The sequence below is a fragment of the Procambarus clarkii genome, chromosome 58, assembly GCF_040958095.1.
Source record: "Procambarus clarkii isolate CNS0578487 chromosome 58, FALCON_Pclarkii_2.0, whole genome shotgun sequence".
Classification (NCBI taxonomy): Eukaryota; Metazoa; Arthropoda; class Malacostraca; order Decapoda; family Cambaridae; genus Procambarus; species Procambarus clarkii.
The window spans coordinates 22,365,450-22,381,083 of record NC_091207.1 but is presented as its reverse complement, the minus strand read 5'-3'; the positions used below and the strand labels follow the sequence as shown (position 1 = coordinate 22,381,083).

The 15,634-nt window shown below is 49.7% G+C and overlaps 1 protein-coding gene across 10 annotated transcripts in view; it reads left to right on the top strand.

The window, feature by feature from the left end:
* The window catches only part of Liprin-alpha (PTPRF interacting protein alpha), a 339,563-nt gene that overhangs the window by 116,115 nt on the left and 207,814 nt on the right, over positions 1-15,634 (top strand). For all 10 annotated transcript variants that reach the window (XM_045757948.2, XM_045757940.2, XM_069306681.1 and 7 more), the window contains exon 2: positions 8,939-9,040. Coding sequence is in view for 9 of the 10 variants with exons in the window: in XM_045757940.2 (XP_045613896.2) it covers positions 8,939-9,040 (102 nt within the window). In the remaining variant the exon portion in view is untranslated. The remainder of the gene's footprint in view (positions 1-8,938; positions 9,041-15,634) is intronic.

Sequence of the window (15,634 nt, the reverse complement as noted above, 5' to 3'; positions counted from 1 at the left end):
CTCGCCTCCTGTTCACGCTACAGTAATTGGGGAAGCTGGTTGGAAAGCGATTGTGACGGGTCGTGTTCCAGAGAAACTGGTAAGTTAAATCTTAACATGGGAAGGGAAAGCTGTTACTCGGCTAAGGAGTCCGATGTGTCCATATATAACATTTATTTATATACAAGAAGGTACATTGAGTTTGAGAGCATTGAACTTGTACAGTCTTGTGAAGTCACTAGCACGCATAGTGTTTCGGGCAGATTCTTAATCTAACAGATAATTTCAAGAAGGTAATTTCTAGCAAAATTAAACAAAAGTTTACAGGTACATTGTTAGAAAGTATAAAAATACATTGTAGACTAGCACAACGCTGTACAGCACTCTACTCACATTTTGCGAAAGCCTTCGACAACTATGACCGTGATGTTATTGTACACAAAATGGATAAGTCTCCGTGGTGTAGTGGTAAGACACTCGCCTGGCGTTCCGCGAGCGCTTTATCATGGGTTCGTATCCTGGTCGGGGAGGATTTACTGGGCGCAAATCCTTAACTGTAGCCTCTGTTTAACGCAACAGTAAAATGTGTACTTGGTTGTAACAACGATTCTTCGCGGCGGGGATCGTATTCCAGGGACTTGCCCGAAACCCTACGCGTACTAGTGGTTGTACAAGAATGTAACAACTCTTGTATATCTCCAAAAAAAAAAAAAAAAAAAAATGGGGCTAAAAGGAGTTACTGGCAAAGTAGGAACAGGAATCTACAATTTCCTGACTAACATAACCCAATATGTAACAGTCAACAATGTAAAATGCGGACCATCAACCGTGAAGAGTTCAGTCCCTCAGGGTATTGTGCTTGCTCCTATACAATTTCTCATCCTCATATCGGACATAGACAAGGACACAATCTATAGTACTGTATCATCCTTTGCAGATGACACTAGGATTTTCATGAGTAGGCAACATAGAGGACACGGCAAACCTCCAAACTGATGCAAAGTCCGGTCTTGCAACGGGCGACAAAGTAACACGATGTTTAATGAAGATAAATTCCAGCTCCAGCGCTACGGAAAAATATGGAAATATTAAAATAGAAACCACATATAAAAAGTAATAAAATCAAATTATAGAACGAGAAAACAATCTAGGAGTATTCACGTTGAAAGAGCTTACTTGAAAGAACACAGTAAAGTAGCTGTCCAACCCGTTAGCTGTCACAACTGCAAGAAAAATGACAGGTTGGATAACCATATTCAAACTAGAGATACTATACTAATGTTGATACGCTTCAGTCTAGAGTGAAATATTGTTGCATAAAAGCAGCCCCATTCAATGCTTGGAGATATTGCTGACCTGGAGAGCATGCAAGGAGCTTTTATTGCAAGAATCCACTGTGTCGAGCTTGGCGCCAGGCCGGGCTCGAGCAGTAGAAATCACGAAAAACACTAGGTATGTTCCAGGTAATGAAACGTCTGAATTACTGGGACCGATAGATAATACCTGGATGATCTTTTGGGAGTTCTGCTCCCCAAGCCCGGCCTGGGGTAAGGCGTGTCTTGTGAGAGCTTGGTTCAAAAGGCTGTTGCTTGGAGCGGGTCGTAGGCCCACATATCCTCTACAGCCTGGTTGGTCCGGCACTCCTTGAAGAAAACTGTCCAATATTTTCTTGAAGACGTCCACTTTTGTTCCGGCAATATTTCTTACTTACTGGGAGGATATTGAACGGCCGTGGACCCCTGATTTTCAGTGTTCTCTGATTGTGCCTATGACACCTCTATTCTTCACTGGTTCTATTCTGCATTTTCTTCCATATCGTTCACTCCAGTATGTTGTTATTTTACTGTGCAAATTTCGAACCTGGCTCTCCAGTATCTTCCATGTACTGTATATATTATTTGATACTTCTCTCGTCTCCTTTCTAGTGAGTACATTTGGAGATCTTTGAGACAGTTCTAATAGTTTAGGTGCTTTATCGCGTCTATGTATGCCGTATATGTTCTCTGTATTCCCTCTATTTCAGCAGTCTCTCCTGCTCTAAAACGGGGCAGCACCAGTGATTTTAACAGTATGATCATTGTGATGGGATCTCTGAATTGGAAGTTTCTCGTAATCCATTCTATCATTTTTCTGGCTGACGCAATATTTGCTTGGTTATGCTCCCTAAATGTTAAGTCATCAGACATCATTATTCCCAGATCCTTTACATGTTGCTTCCCTACTATGGGTATAAGAAGAGGGAGAAGGAGGGAAAGAAGGAAGGAATGAATTATCAGAAGCGCCAAGCCTATATAGAGAATAGCCATCACATAAATATGTGATAAGAGCAGATGGAGGAGGAGGTCTGTATATTAGAAAGGAAATTGAATGGACAGAGATCTCAAACTTTAAAAATGAGGTGGTAAAAGTACTTGTCTTGAAATGTCTTGGGCCCTTGATGTTGATAGTTCTCTCCCTTCAGTACCTATTGCACCTGGTTTTTCAACTGGGGTATTCTGCACATCCTGCCATGCCTTCTGATTTCATGTGATGTTATTTCCGTGTGCAGGTTTGGGACCAACCCCTCTATCTTCCACGTGTAGATTATTATGTATCTTTCTCGCCTGCCCTCTAGAGAATACAGATTTAGAACTTTTAATGTTCCAGTAATTATGATGAGTGAATTTTTGCGGTAAAGGATCTTTATATGCTTTCTAGGTCAGCAATTTCTCCGGCTCTGAATGGGGCCGAATTCAACAATATTCCACCCTAGAGAGCACTAGTGTCTTAAAGTATCATTATTGGTATGGCATCTCTTGCTTGGAAGGTTCTTGTTATCCAACCTGTCATTTTTCTTGCAGTCGTGACGGCTACTTTATGGCGTTCTGTTATAGTAAGATCTTCTGACATGATTACTCCTAGGTCCTTTACATTGCTTTTTCGCAATGGGGTTAATATAATATAAAAACGGCAATATTATTGTTTGGCTCTACAGTATCGTTATTATTATTGTGTACCTCGGCACTTTTTCTTTCTACAGTGTTATTGTGGCTGTAATCTGCCAGGCCCTAATTGTTTCCTCTCCACACTTTGTGTACATGGTTGATAGTTTTCCTGTGAAGTCTGGCATGTGTGCGTCAGGAAGGAAGGATATTATCAGGGGAAAGCATCAAGCCATTATGAATATATAGCAGTTGGAAAGGGTCACGATAAGGATTTGGGATAGGACGGGGGGGGGTGGAAAGGAATGGTGCCCAACCCTTTGGACGGTCGGCGATTGAAAGCCGACCTGCATGAAGCGAGACCGTCGCTCTACCGTCCAGCCCAAGTGGTTGGCCGGTCCATCTCTCATCAGTTTGGTTATGTTTGCTCATATTGGTCTGCCATTGTAACATCTCCACAATGTTCCTTCGCTGTCTGCACATTGTGGAGGTACTTCTGCACATTGTGGAGGTACTTCTGCACATTGTGGAGGTACTTCTGCACATTGTGGAGGTACTTCTGCACATTGTGGAGGTACTTCTGCACATTGTGGAGGTACTTCTGCACATTGTGGAGGTACTTCTGCACATTGTGGAGATACTTCTGCACAACTCGGGTAAAATCTTGTGTCAGAGATGAGTCATATAAAGTGTGGCAGTAGTCCTCCGAGCTGGTCCAAAACAGCCGCCTCCCGCCGCCATCTTGGTAACTCTTGAGTGTGGAGTGTGTACACCTTGTTACTGTCCCTTATTGGTGGTGGTGTTAGTCTGTTACCTTGCTAACATTAGTGTTTTATTATTGGTAATATTATGTGTGTACTTTATATGGTGCTAAGCTTTATGTACAGGTACTTATTGTGTTGTTCCTACCGTATTGGCGCTTGGTCTAGTCTGGTGTCGGCACCAGGTGTGGGCACCAGGTGTCGGCACCAGGTGTATACTTTATATGGTGCTAAGCTTTATGTACAGGTACTTATTGTGTTGTTCCTACCGTATTGGCGCTTGGTCTAGTCTGGTGTCGGCACCAGGTGTGGGCACCAGGTGTCGGCACCAGGTGTCGGCACCAGGTGTCAGCACCAGGTGTCGGCACCAGGTGTCGGCACCAGGTGTCGGCACCAGGTGTCGGCACCAGGTGTCGGCACCAGGTGTCGGCACCAGGTGTCGGCACCAGGTGTCGGCACCAGGTGTCGGCACCAGGTGTATACTTTATATGGTGCTAAGCTTTATGTACAGGTACTTATTGTGTTGTACCTACCGTATTGGCGCTTGGTCTAGTCTGGTGTCGGCACCAGGTGTCGGCACCAGGTGTCGGCACCAGGTGTCAGCACCAGGTGTCGGCACCAGGTGTCAGCACCAGGTGTCGGCACCAGGTGTCGGCACCAGGTGTCAGCACCAGGTGTCCGTGTGAACTCATCGTTCACCATACACCCACCACGTTGATGAGTTTACCATATGCGTGGTGAGTAGTGGCCCGCTTGGTAGCCAGGCACACACACACACACACACACACACACACACACACACACACACACACACACACACACACACACACACACATTATCTACTACCATTGCTAGCCTCATCACCACCACTACCCCCACTACTACTACTACTACTACCACCACCACTACCAACGCCATCATCTCCCCGTGTGTAGCAAGATGGGTGATTCAGGGAAGGAGAGTGAGGCTGCTTGTGAGAAGATGGACACGCAGCTCTCCCCTGACAATGTCAACCTCTACAACCCCACTGATAACACGACCAACAACAACAATAATAACAACCTCCTGGGCACGCCTGGGAGCCCCCCGGGAGCCACAACTGGGACTGGCCACAACCTCTCCTTCTATAACATGCTCAACAACAATAATAACAACTACAGTGTCGAAGCTCTACGAAGTTTGGGCCTTACAAGAGTTCCTGGAAATTTGCCCTTACTGCTGCAGGTAGGTCCTCGTCCCTCACTGGTCCTCGTCCCTCACTGGTCCTCGTCCCTCACTGGTCCTCGTCCCTCACTGGTCCTCGTCCCTCACTGGTCCTCGTCCCTCACTGGTCCTCGTCCCTCACTGGTCCTCGTCCCTCACTGGTCCTCGTCCCTCACTGGTCCTCGTCCCTCACTATCCTTCCCTCACTGGTCCTCGTCCCTCACTATCCTTCCCTCACTGGTCCTCGTCCCTCACTATCCTTCCCTCACTGGTCCTCGTCCCTCACTATCCTTCCCTCACTGGTCTTCGCCCCGCACCGCTGCAGGTAGGTCTGTGTGTGAACTTGGAATGAGTCGGGTGAGACTGGAATTAATAAGCTCTGAGTGTTGAAACCTTCCCGTTGGCTTCTCCAAGCTGTCTCCCGCCACCAGACACCTCTGAGACAGGAGCCGCGAGGTCCCTGACAGCAACCCCCCGTCTCATGGACAGTGCGTCGCATTTTGACGTCCAATAACGTGATATTACTAATAATGGTCGCGGTTCGCGAAATTGACTGTGATGTCCCGTTTTCTGTGCGTGGGTTCTCGGGTCGGTTAGTACAACTGTTTAGTGACGTAGGGGACGCTGGGAAGAACGGGCTGCTGGCACGTGGGGTGGGGGGGGGGGGGGGGGGGTCCTCGGCCCCTGTGGACTGGGAGCAGGATTTGTTTACATTAAGGTTGGCTCCCCTTGTAGGTGACGTCATGCCACCACGTGGTGTAGGTAAACATGACGTCATGTTTGTTTTTGGAGAGTTGGTCGGGGGGGGGGGGGGATGGAGAGGCACAGTCAAAGGGAAATTTTAAAAATGGGCATATAGTGAGTTTTTTTTATGGCAGACGGGCTGGCCGCCTTGCTGACACCAGGCGGGTTTTTTCTATTATACATGTTTTTATTTTTTATTCAGCATTTCTCTTGTTAGGGTGATGTCATGGGCTTGTCTCATGTGATTTTTAGACCCCTGACGGCTGAGTGTGGGGGGCTGATGGCTGAGTGGACAGAGCTCGGGGTTCGTAGGCCTGAGGTTCCGGGTACGATCCCCAGCAGAGACGGAAACAAATGTGCAGTTTCTTTCACCCTGAGGCCTCTGTTCACCTAGCAGTAAATAGGTATCTGGGAGTAAGACAGCTGTTACGGGCTGCTTCCTGGGGGCGTGTAACAAAAAGGCCTGGCAAAAGAGGCCTGGTCGAAGACCGGCCCGCCGGGACGCTAAGCCCTGAAATCATCTTAAGATAACCTCAATATAACCTGATTGAAGATGACAGATCAAATGCTTCGTCAGCTTGGTCGACGTCATACCTATGTACTTAGATTGAAGGTTACATCCTTCGTGGGGGCAAGTGTACATGTATACAACGCTTGACTGCTGTAAAGGGTTCTCCGTCGGCTTAGGGCTGTTTTTGATAAGGTCGGAAGTCTTCTTTATTTTATAGTATATGATTAGGTCTGTTTTGGTTAGTAGTTTTTTTACTCCTTTACGGATTATTTCTTTCATTATTCTTTCATTATTCTTTCTTTATGTTCACTGTACATGGTTGATTTGTAATATAATTGTATTGGAGGTGTTGTGGGTTCTGTTCTTGGTTCATGGTTGTACCATCGGTCCAGGTGTTGTCTTATTGTTGTGTTTATTACTGTGTTGCTATATCCATTGTTCACCAACGCCTGAGTTATCCGTTCACACTCCCTACACACGTTGCACCATTCAGAGCAGCGGGTAAGATTCTCAAGTCAATTCATCGACTTGAGAATGGTCCAGGACGGACCGAAACGTCGTCGTCCCTTCACCTTCTAGTGTGTGGTCTGGTCAAGAGTGGGTATAAGAGCTCGACGAATATAAGTGTTGAGAACACTGGCTTTGTATCTTTAGGGACACTCGCTCCTACAGTTCAGGCATAATCCTATGTTGGTAGGCTTAGTATATATGCTGGTGCTTCGAGAGGTTCCTGTTTTTGTTATTAGTATATCCAGGAATGGCAACTGTTATTTTCACTGTTTTCATGTGTAAATCAGAGTCCTGATTCTCAGGACTCTGAGAAGTCCTGATTCTGAATCATCTAGTCCTTCCTGATTCTAGTCCTTCCTGATTCTAGTCCTTCCTGATTCTAGTCCCGATTCTGATTCCTGAATCATCTAGTCCTGATTCTAGATGGCTTTTGATCAATTAGTTCACCTGGGTCTTTTACTATGACGAATATGTCAGTGATATAACGGCAGTATATTATTGTTGTTTTGCTTACCACTGAAGACTCTATCTTTGATGGTTCCCATGTCAAAATTAGCAAATAGCACTCCTAAGGGGGCGGGGGAGGGCGGGGGAGGGAAGCCCATTGCTACTCCGTGTATCTGTAGACACATGTTATCTTGCGGACTGATGACAGGTGTTTCCTTTGTACATGCCTCGAGGAGGTTCCTGAAGTGTGGGTCAGGTGTGTCTAATTTGGGGGTGTTCTCGTCTCTGTGTACTCTAATGGACAGTATACTCTAATGTGCAGTATACACAGACGAGAACATTTTCTCCTCAGTGAGGGCCCGTGGGTGCCAGGCCGCGGGGGGGGTGAGGGCCCGTGGGTGCCAGGCCGGGGGGGGGGTCCGTGGGTGCCAGGCAGGGGGGGGGCCGTGGGTGCCAGGCCGGGGGGGGGTCCGTGGGTGCCAGGCAGGGGGGGGGGGCCCGTGGGTGCCAGGCAGGGGGTGGGGGTGAGGGCCCATGGGTGCCAGGCCGGGGGGGAGGGGGGACCCCGTGGGTGCCAGGCCGGGGGGGGGGGGGTGAGGGCCCGTGGGTGCCAGGCCGGGGGGGGGGGGGAGGGGGTCATCATTGACGTCTCACAAATGTCTGGCATCTACATAGGTGATGACCCGTCCTGATTCATTCACGCTGCCTCCCTCACCTCTCATGTTCCCCACCTCCCCATCCAAGGCTGTCACTCTGGTTATCTTACCTTGACGTTACCTGGAGGGGATTTCGGGGCTTAGCGATTCCGCGGCCCGGTCCTCGACCAGGCCTCCTGGTTGCTGGACTGGCCAACTAGGGTGTTGGACGCGGCTGCTCGCAGCCTGACGTATGAGTCACAGCCTGGTTGATCAGGTATCCTTTGGAGGTGTTTATCCAGTACTCTCTTGAACACTGTGAGGGGTCGGCCAGTTATGTCCCTTATGTGTAGTGGAAGCGTGTTGAACAGTCTCGGGCCTCTGATGTTGATAGTTCTCTCTTGAACACTGTGAGGGGTCTGCCAGTTATGCCCCTTATGTGTAGTGGAAGCGTGTTGAACAGTCTCGGGCCTCTGATGTTGATAGTTCTCTCTTGAACACTGTGAGGGGTCTGCCAGTTATGCCCCTTATGTGTAGTGGAAGCGTGTTGAACAGTCTCGGGCCTCTGATGTTGATAGTTCTCTCTTGAACACTGTGAGGGGTCGGCCAGTTATGCCCCTTATGTGTAGTGGAAGCGTGTTGAACAGTCTCGGGCCTCTGATGTTGATAGTTCTCTCTTGAACACTGTGAGGGGTCTGCCAGTTATGCCCCTTATGTGTAGTGGAAGCGTGTTGAACAGTCTCGGGCCTCTGATGTTGATGGTTCTCTCTTGAACACTGTGAGGGGTCGGCCAGTTATGTCCCTTATGTGTAGTGGAAGCGTGTTGACCAGTCTCGGGCCTCTGATGTTGATAGTTCTCTCTGAGTACCTGTTGCACCTCTGCTCTTCAACAGTGTCACCAAGCAGCAGCCTGTTGGACCAAGTTATCACAAGTCGAGCCTGGCCTCAGGCCGGGCTCGGGTGAGTAGAACAACTCCCGAAACCCTCTCCAGGTAAGCTCCAGGTAACCTATTACGTGCCTCTGTAACCCCCATTTCACCCCCCCCCCTCCATCGTGTGGGGGGGTCTACCTCCGCCCACGGAATGGTAACTAACTTTATATCTTTATGTACTGAAGTCTCTTCTGACCTTTTAGAATGTTAATTGCGTTAAGGTGTGTGAGATGACTTGTGGCAAGGACCCGTCCACCGACCAAGTTGATAACGGTAGTGTTCTTGTTGTTAACAGGAGTTCGCCACGCTGACGAAGGAGCTGAACGGCGCGCGGGAGCAGTTGCTGGAACGTGACGAAGAGATCACCGAACTCAAGGCTGAGAGGAACAACACCAGGGTAAGTTGCTCGCCCCTTCTGTAGTCTCCCGCCCCTGCCAGGGGTTGTAGCACCCCATGGCAACAGTCCTCTCCCAGTGGTTGTGGCACCCCATGGCAACCGTCCCCTCCCAGTGGCTGTGGCACCCCATGGCAACCGTCCCCTGCCAGTGGCTGTGGCACCCCATGGCAACCGTCCTCTCCCAGTGGCTGTGGCACCCCATGGCAACCGTCCCCTGCCAGTGGCTGTGGCACCCTATGGCAACCGTCCCCTGCCAGTGGTTGTGGCACCCCATGGCAACCGTTCCCTGCCAGTGGCTGTGGCACCCTATGGCAACCGTCCCCTGCCAGTGGTTGTGGCACCCCATGGCAACAGTCCTCTCCCAGTGGTTGTGGCACCCTATGGCAACAGTCCCCTGCCAGTGGTTGTGGCACCCCATGGTAACAGTCTCCTCCCAGTGCTTGTGGCACCCCATGGCAACAGTCTCCTCCCAGTGGTTGTGGCACCCCATGGCAACAGTCCTCTCCCAGTGGTTGTGGCACCCCATGCTCCCAGTGGTTGTGGCACCCCATGGCAACCGTCTCCTCCCAGTGGTTGTGGCACCCCATGGCAACCGTCCTCTCCCAGTGGCTGTGGCACCCCATGGTAAGTCTCCTCCCAGTGGTTGTGGCACCCCATGGCAACCGTCCTCTCCCAGTGGTTGTGGCACCCCATGGCAACCGTCCTCTCCCAGTGCTTGTGGCACCCCATGGCAACAGTCTCCTCCCAGTGGTTGTGGCACCCCATGGCAACAGTCCTCTCCCAGTGGTTGTGGCACCCCATGGCAACAGTCTCCTCCCAGTGGTTGTGGCACCCCATGGCAACAGTCTCCTCCCAGTGGTTGTGGCACCCCATGGCAACAGTCCTCTCCCAGTGGTTGTGGCACCCCATGGCAACAGTCTCCTCCCAGTGGTTGTGGCACCCCATGGCAACAGTCCTCTCCCAGTGGTTGTGGCACCCCATGGCAACAGTCCTCTCCCAGTGGTTGTGGCACCCCATGGCAACAGTCCTCTCCCAGTGGTTGTGGCACCCCATGGCAACAGTCCTCTCCCAGTGGTTGTGGCACCCCATGGCAACAGTCCTCTCCCAGTGGTTGTGGCACCCCATGGCAACAGTCCTCTCCCAGTGGTTGTGGCACCCCATGGCAACCGTCCTCTCCCAGTGGCTGTGGCACCCCATGGCAACCGTCCTCTCCCAGTGGCTGTGGCACCCCATGGCAACCGTCCCCTGCCAGTGGTTGTGGCACCCCATGGCAACCGTCCCCTGCCAGTGGTTGTGGCACCCTATGGCAACCGTCCTCTCCCAGTGGCTGTGGCACCCCATGGCAACCGTCCCCTGCCAGTGGTTGTGGCACCCCATGGCAACCGTCCTCTCCCAGTGGCTGTGGCACCCCATGGCAACCGTCCCCTGCCAGTGGTTGTGGCACCCCATGGCAACCGTCCCCTGCCAGTGGCTGTGGCACCCCATGGCAACCGTCCCCTGCCAGTGGTTGTGGCACCCGAGGTAACCTCCCCTCTCCTCGTGGTTGTGATGCCCCCACCTACCAGCCTGTTGTTGTTGGTTCTGGGCATGGTCAGAGACCAAGGCCCCGGTCTCTGACCATGCCTTTTGGTTTCATATGGTTACCTGCCTTCCTACCCTGATGTTACCTTGAGGTGGTTTCGGGGCTTAGCGTCCCCGCGGCCCGGTCGTCGACCAGGCCTCCTGGTTGCTGGTTTGGGGGCATTTCCGTGTGCAGATGTGTAACTCGTCCCTCTAATATTTTCCAAGTGTAAATCATTGTGCATCTCTCACGCCTGCGCTCTTGAAAGTACAAATTTAAACATTTTAAGCGGGCTCAATAACATATATGTTTGATAGAGAGGATTCTGGCAGTAAAAGACCTTTGCACGCTCTCCAGGTCAGCAATTTCTCCAGCTTTGAATGGGGCTGTTAGTGTGCAATAATATTTCATCCTAGAGAGCACTAGCGTCTTGAAGATTATCAACATTAGTATGGCATCTCTTGCGTGAAAGGTTCTTGTTATCCAACCTGTCTTTTTCTTGCAGTTATAACAACAGCTACAAGAAAAAAGGCAACTGTTCTATTTCTTCAATAGAGCATCTGCTCTATTTCTTCAGTCTACCCTTTTAAGATTTCCTTGTCTTTGTGATAGTCGTATCTGCTTAAGTATTTCCATGATTTTCTTCCTTCTGTGTAGTCGAATTTGTTCTCTGGTTGGTACCTGGTTGATGGGATTCTGGGAGTTCTTCTACTCCCCAAGCCCGGCCCGAGGCCAGGCTTGACTTGTGAGAGTTTGGTCCACCAGGCTGTTGCTTGGAGCGGCCCGCAGGCCCACATACCCACCACAGCATGGTTGGTCCGGCACTCCTTGGAGGAAACAATCTTAGTTTCCTCTTGAAGATGTCCACGGTTGTTCCGGCAAAACGAGAACGAACGAGTTCGGTTCTCTGTCTAGGAGAGGTCCTCTTAACGATATACAACAAAGGAATATATTTCAAGCAGACTTTGTACACTTCGGCAGTCATTTGTTTATTCCTTGTGTGGAGGTTTTGTTACTCAAGACTAGGGCAGCTAGTTCTTGACACACACTGTACCCCGTCATATAGTCTAGGGCAGCTAGTTCTTGACACACACTGTACCCCGTCATATAGTCTAGGGCAGCTAGTTCTTGACACACACTGTACCCCGTCATATAGTCTAGGGCAGCTAGTTCTTGACACACACTGTACTGCCCTTCATATAGTCTAGGGCAGCTAGTTCTTGACACACACTGTACCCCGTCATATAGTCTAGGGCAGCTAGTTCTTGACACACACTGTACCCCGTCATATAGTCTAGGGCAGCTAGTTCTTGACACACACTGTACTGCCCTTCATATAGTCTAGGGCAGCTAGTTCTTGACACACACTGTACCCCGTCATATAGTCTAGGGCAGCTAGTTCTTGACACACACTGTACCCCGTCATATAGTCTAGGGCAGCTAGTTCTTGACACACACTGTACCCCGTCATATAGTCTAGGGCAGCTAGTTCTTGACACACACTGTACCCCGTCATATAGTCTAGGGCAGCTAGTTCTTGACACACTCTGTACTGCCCTTCATATAGTCTAGGGCAGCTAGTTCTTGACACACTCTGTACTGCCCTTCATATAGTCTAGGGCAGCTAGTTCTTGACACACACTGTACCCCGTCATATAGTCTAGGGCAGCTAGTTCTTGACACACACTGTACCCCGTCATATAGTCTAGGGCAGCTAGTTCTTGACACACACTGTACCCCGTCATATAGTCTAGGGCAGCTAGTTCTTGACACACTCTGTACTGCCCTTCATATAGTCTAGGGCAGCTAGTTCTTGACACACTCTGTACTGCCCTTCATATAGTCTAGGGCAGCTAGTTCTTGACACACACTGTACCCCGTCATATAGTCTAGGGCAGCTAGTTCTTGACACACACTGTACCCCGTCATATAGTCTAGGGCAGCTAGTTCTTGACACACTCTGTACTGCCCTTCATATAGTCTAGGGCAGCTAGTTCTTGACACACTCTGTACTGCCCTTCATATAGTCTAGGGCAGCTAGTTCTTGACACACACTGTACCCCGTCATATAGTCTAGGGCAGCTAGTTCTTGACACACACTGTACCCCGTCATATAGTCTAGGGCAGCTAGTTCTTGACACACACTGTACCCCGTCATATAGTCTAGGGCAGCTAGTTCTTGACACACTCTGTACTGCCCTTCATATAGTCTAGGGCAGCTAGTTCTTGACACACACTGTACTCCCCTTCATATAGTCTAGGGCAGCTAGTTCTTGACACACACTGTACCCCGTCATATAGTCTAGGGCAGCTAGTTCTTGACACACTCTGTACTGCCCTTCATATAGTCTAGGGCAGCTAGTTCTTGACACACACTGTACCCCGTCATATAGTCTAGGGCAGCTAGTTCTTGACACACACTGTACCCCGTCATATAGTCTAGGGCAGCTAGTTCTTGACACACTCTGTACTGCCCTTCATATAGTCTAGGGCAGCTAGTTCTTGACACACTCTGTACTGCCCTTCATATAGTCTAGGGCAGCTAGTTCTTGACACACACTGTACCCCGTCATATAGTCTAGGGCAGCTAGTTCTTGACACACTCTGTACTGCCCTTCATATAGTCTAGGGCAGCTAGTTCTTGACACACACTGTACTGCCCTTCATATAGTCTAGGGCAGCTAGTTCTTGACACACACTGTACTCCCCTTCATATAGTCTAGGGCAGCTAGTTCTTGACACACACTGTACTCCCCTTCATATAGTCTAGGGCAGCTAGTTCTTGACACACACTGTACTGCCCTTCATATAGTCTAGGGCAGCTAGTTCTTGACACACACTGTACTGCCCTTCATATAGTCTAGGGCAGCTAGTTCTTGACACACACTGTACCCCGTCATATAGTCTAGGGCAGCTAGTTCTTGACACACACTGTACCCCGTCATATAGTCTAGGGCAGCTAGTTCTTGACACACACTGTACCCCGTCATATAGTCTAGGGCAGCTAGTTCTTGACACACACTGTACTGCCCTTCATATAGTCTAGGGCAGCTAGTTCTTGACACACACTGTACTTCCCTTCATATAGTCTAGGGCATCTAGTTCTTGACACACTCTGTACTCCCCTTCATATAGTCTAGGGCAGCTAGTTCTTGACACACACTGTACTCCCCTTCACATAGTTTAGGGCATCTAGTTCTTGACACACACTGTACTCCCCCTTCATATAGTCTAGGGCAGCTAGTTCTTGACACACTCTGTACTCCCCTTCATATAGTCTAGGGCAGCTAGTTCTTGACACTCTGTACTCCCCTTCATATAGTCTAGGGCAGCTAGTTCTTGACACACTCTGTACTGCCCTTCATATAGTCTAGGGCAGCTAGTTCTTGACACACTCTGTACTGCCCTTCATATAGTCTAGGGCAGCTAGTTCTTGACACACACTGTACTGCCCTTCACATAGTCTAGGGCAGCTAGTTCTTGACACACTCTGTACTCCCCTTCATATAGTCTAGGGCAGCTAGTTCTTGACCCACTCTGTACTCCCCTTCACATAGTCTAGGGCAGCTAGTTCTTGACACACACTGTACTACCCTTCGTATAGTCTAGGGCAGCTAGTTCTTGACACACACTGTACTGCCCTTCACATGCACCTAAATGTGGCTGGTTGGTGTCCTGTTCAAGCAGACTGTTGGTCGCGGTTGCTCGCAGCTTGGTGGATCAAGTATGCTGTGGAGATGTTTATAGATTTCACAGTTGAACACCGTGAGGGGTCGGTCAGTTATGCCCCGTAGGTGTAGAGGGAGTGTGTTGACAATTCTTGGGCTCTGATGTTGATACGAGTTCTCTCTCAGCGTACCTGTTGCTCCTCAGCGTTTCAACGGGGCTTCTATACAAGGAAAATAACTTCATTTAGAATCTGTGTTTTGATTATCAGCACTTCCACCATACTATTTATGGTGGTTAGGACGTGAGTGGAGGTTAGTGTGTCGGCTGTACAGGCTGCCAGGTTGTGGTGGTGTCAGCTGTACAGGCTGACAGGTTGTGGTGGTGTCAGCTGTACAGGCTGACAGGTTGTGGTGGTGTCAGCTGTACAGGCTGACAGCTGTTTGTGGTGGTGTCAGCTGTACAGGCTGACAGCTGTTTGTGGTGGTGTCAGCTGTACAGGCTGACAGCTGTTTGTGGTGGTGTCAGCTGTACAGGCTGACAGCTGTTTGTGGTGGTGTCAGCTGTACAGGCTGACAGCTGTTTGTGGTGGTGTCAGCTGTACATGCTGACAGCTGTTTGTGGTGGTGTCAGCTGTACAGGCTGACAGCTGTTTGTGGTGGTGTCAGCTGTACAGGCTGACAGCTGTTTGTGGTGGTGTCAGCTGTACAGGCTGACAGCTGTTTGTGGTGGTGTCAGCTGTACAGGCTGACAGCTGTTTGTGGTGGTGTCAGCTGTACAGGCTGACAGCTGTTTGTGGTGGTGTCAGCTGTACAGGCTGACAGCTGTTTGTGGTGGTGTCAGCTGTACAGGCTGACAGCTGTTTGTGGTGGTGTCAGCTGTACAGGCTGACAGCTGTTTGTGGTGGTGTCAGCTGTACAGGCTGACACCAAGCCCACAAAGTGGGCTTTGTGTGAACGGCGTGTTTTGTCTCCCCTGAATGTTGGTAAATATGACGTTATAGTGTTTGTGGAAGTGCTGGGTGTTTAACTTGGTGTTAATATCTGCGGTTCTAGTAGGGGAGGCCACTGTGTGTGTGTCCTCTCTAGCATTAGACCGAGTTGATGGTAGAGTCTGGACATTTGTAGCCATTCTTATCCTCTTTCTCCTGCTAAGACATTATCCTCTGGGGGCCAGAATCACGAAGCACTTACGCAAGTACTTACGAACGTGTACATCTTTCCTCAATCTTTGACGGCTTTGGTTACATTTATTAAACAGTTTACAAGCATGAAAACTTGCCAATCAACTCTTGTGATTGGTATAAACAGCCTCATTGTGCTTCGTAGCTCATTAACCGTTTAATAATTGTAAACAAAGCCGCCAAA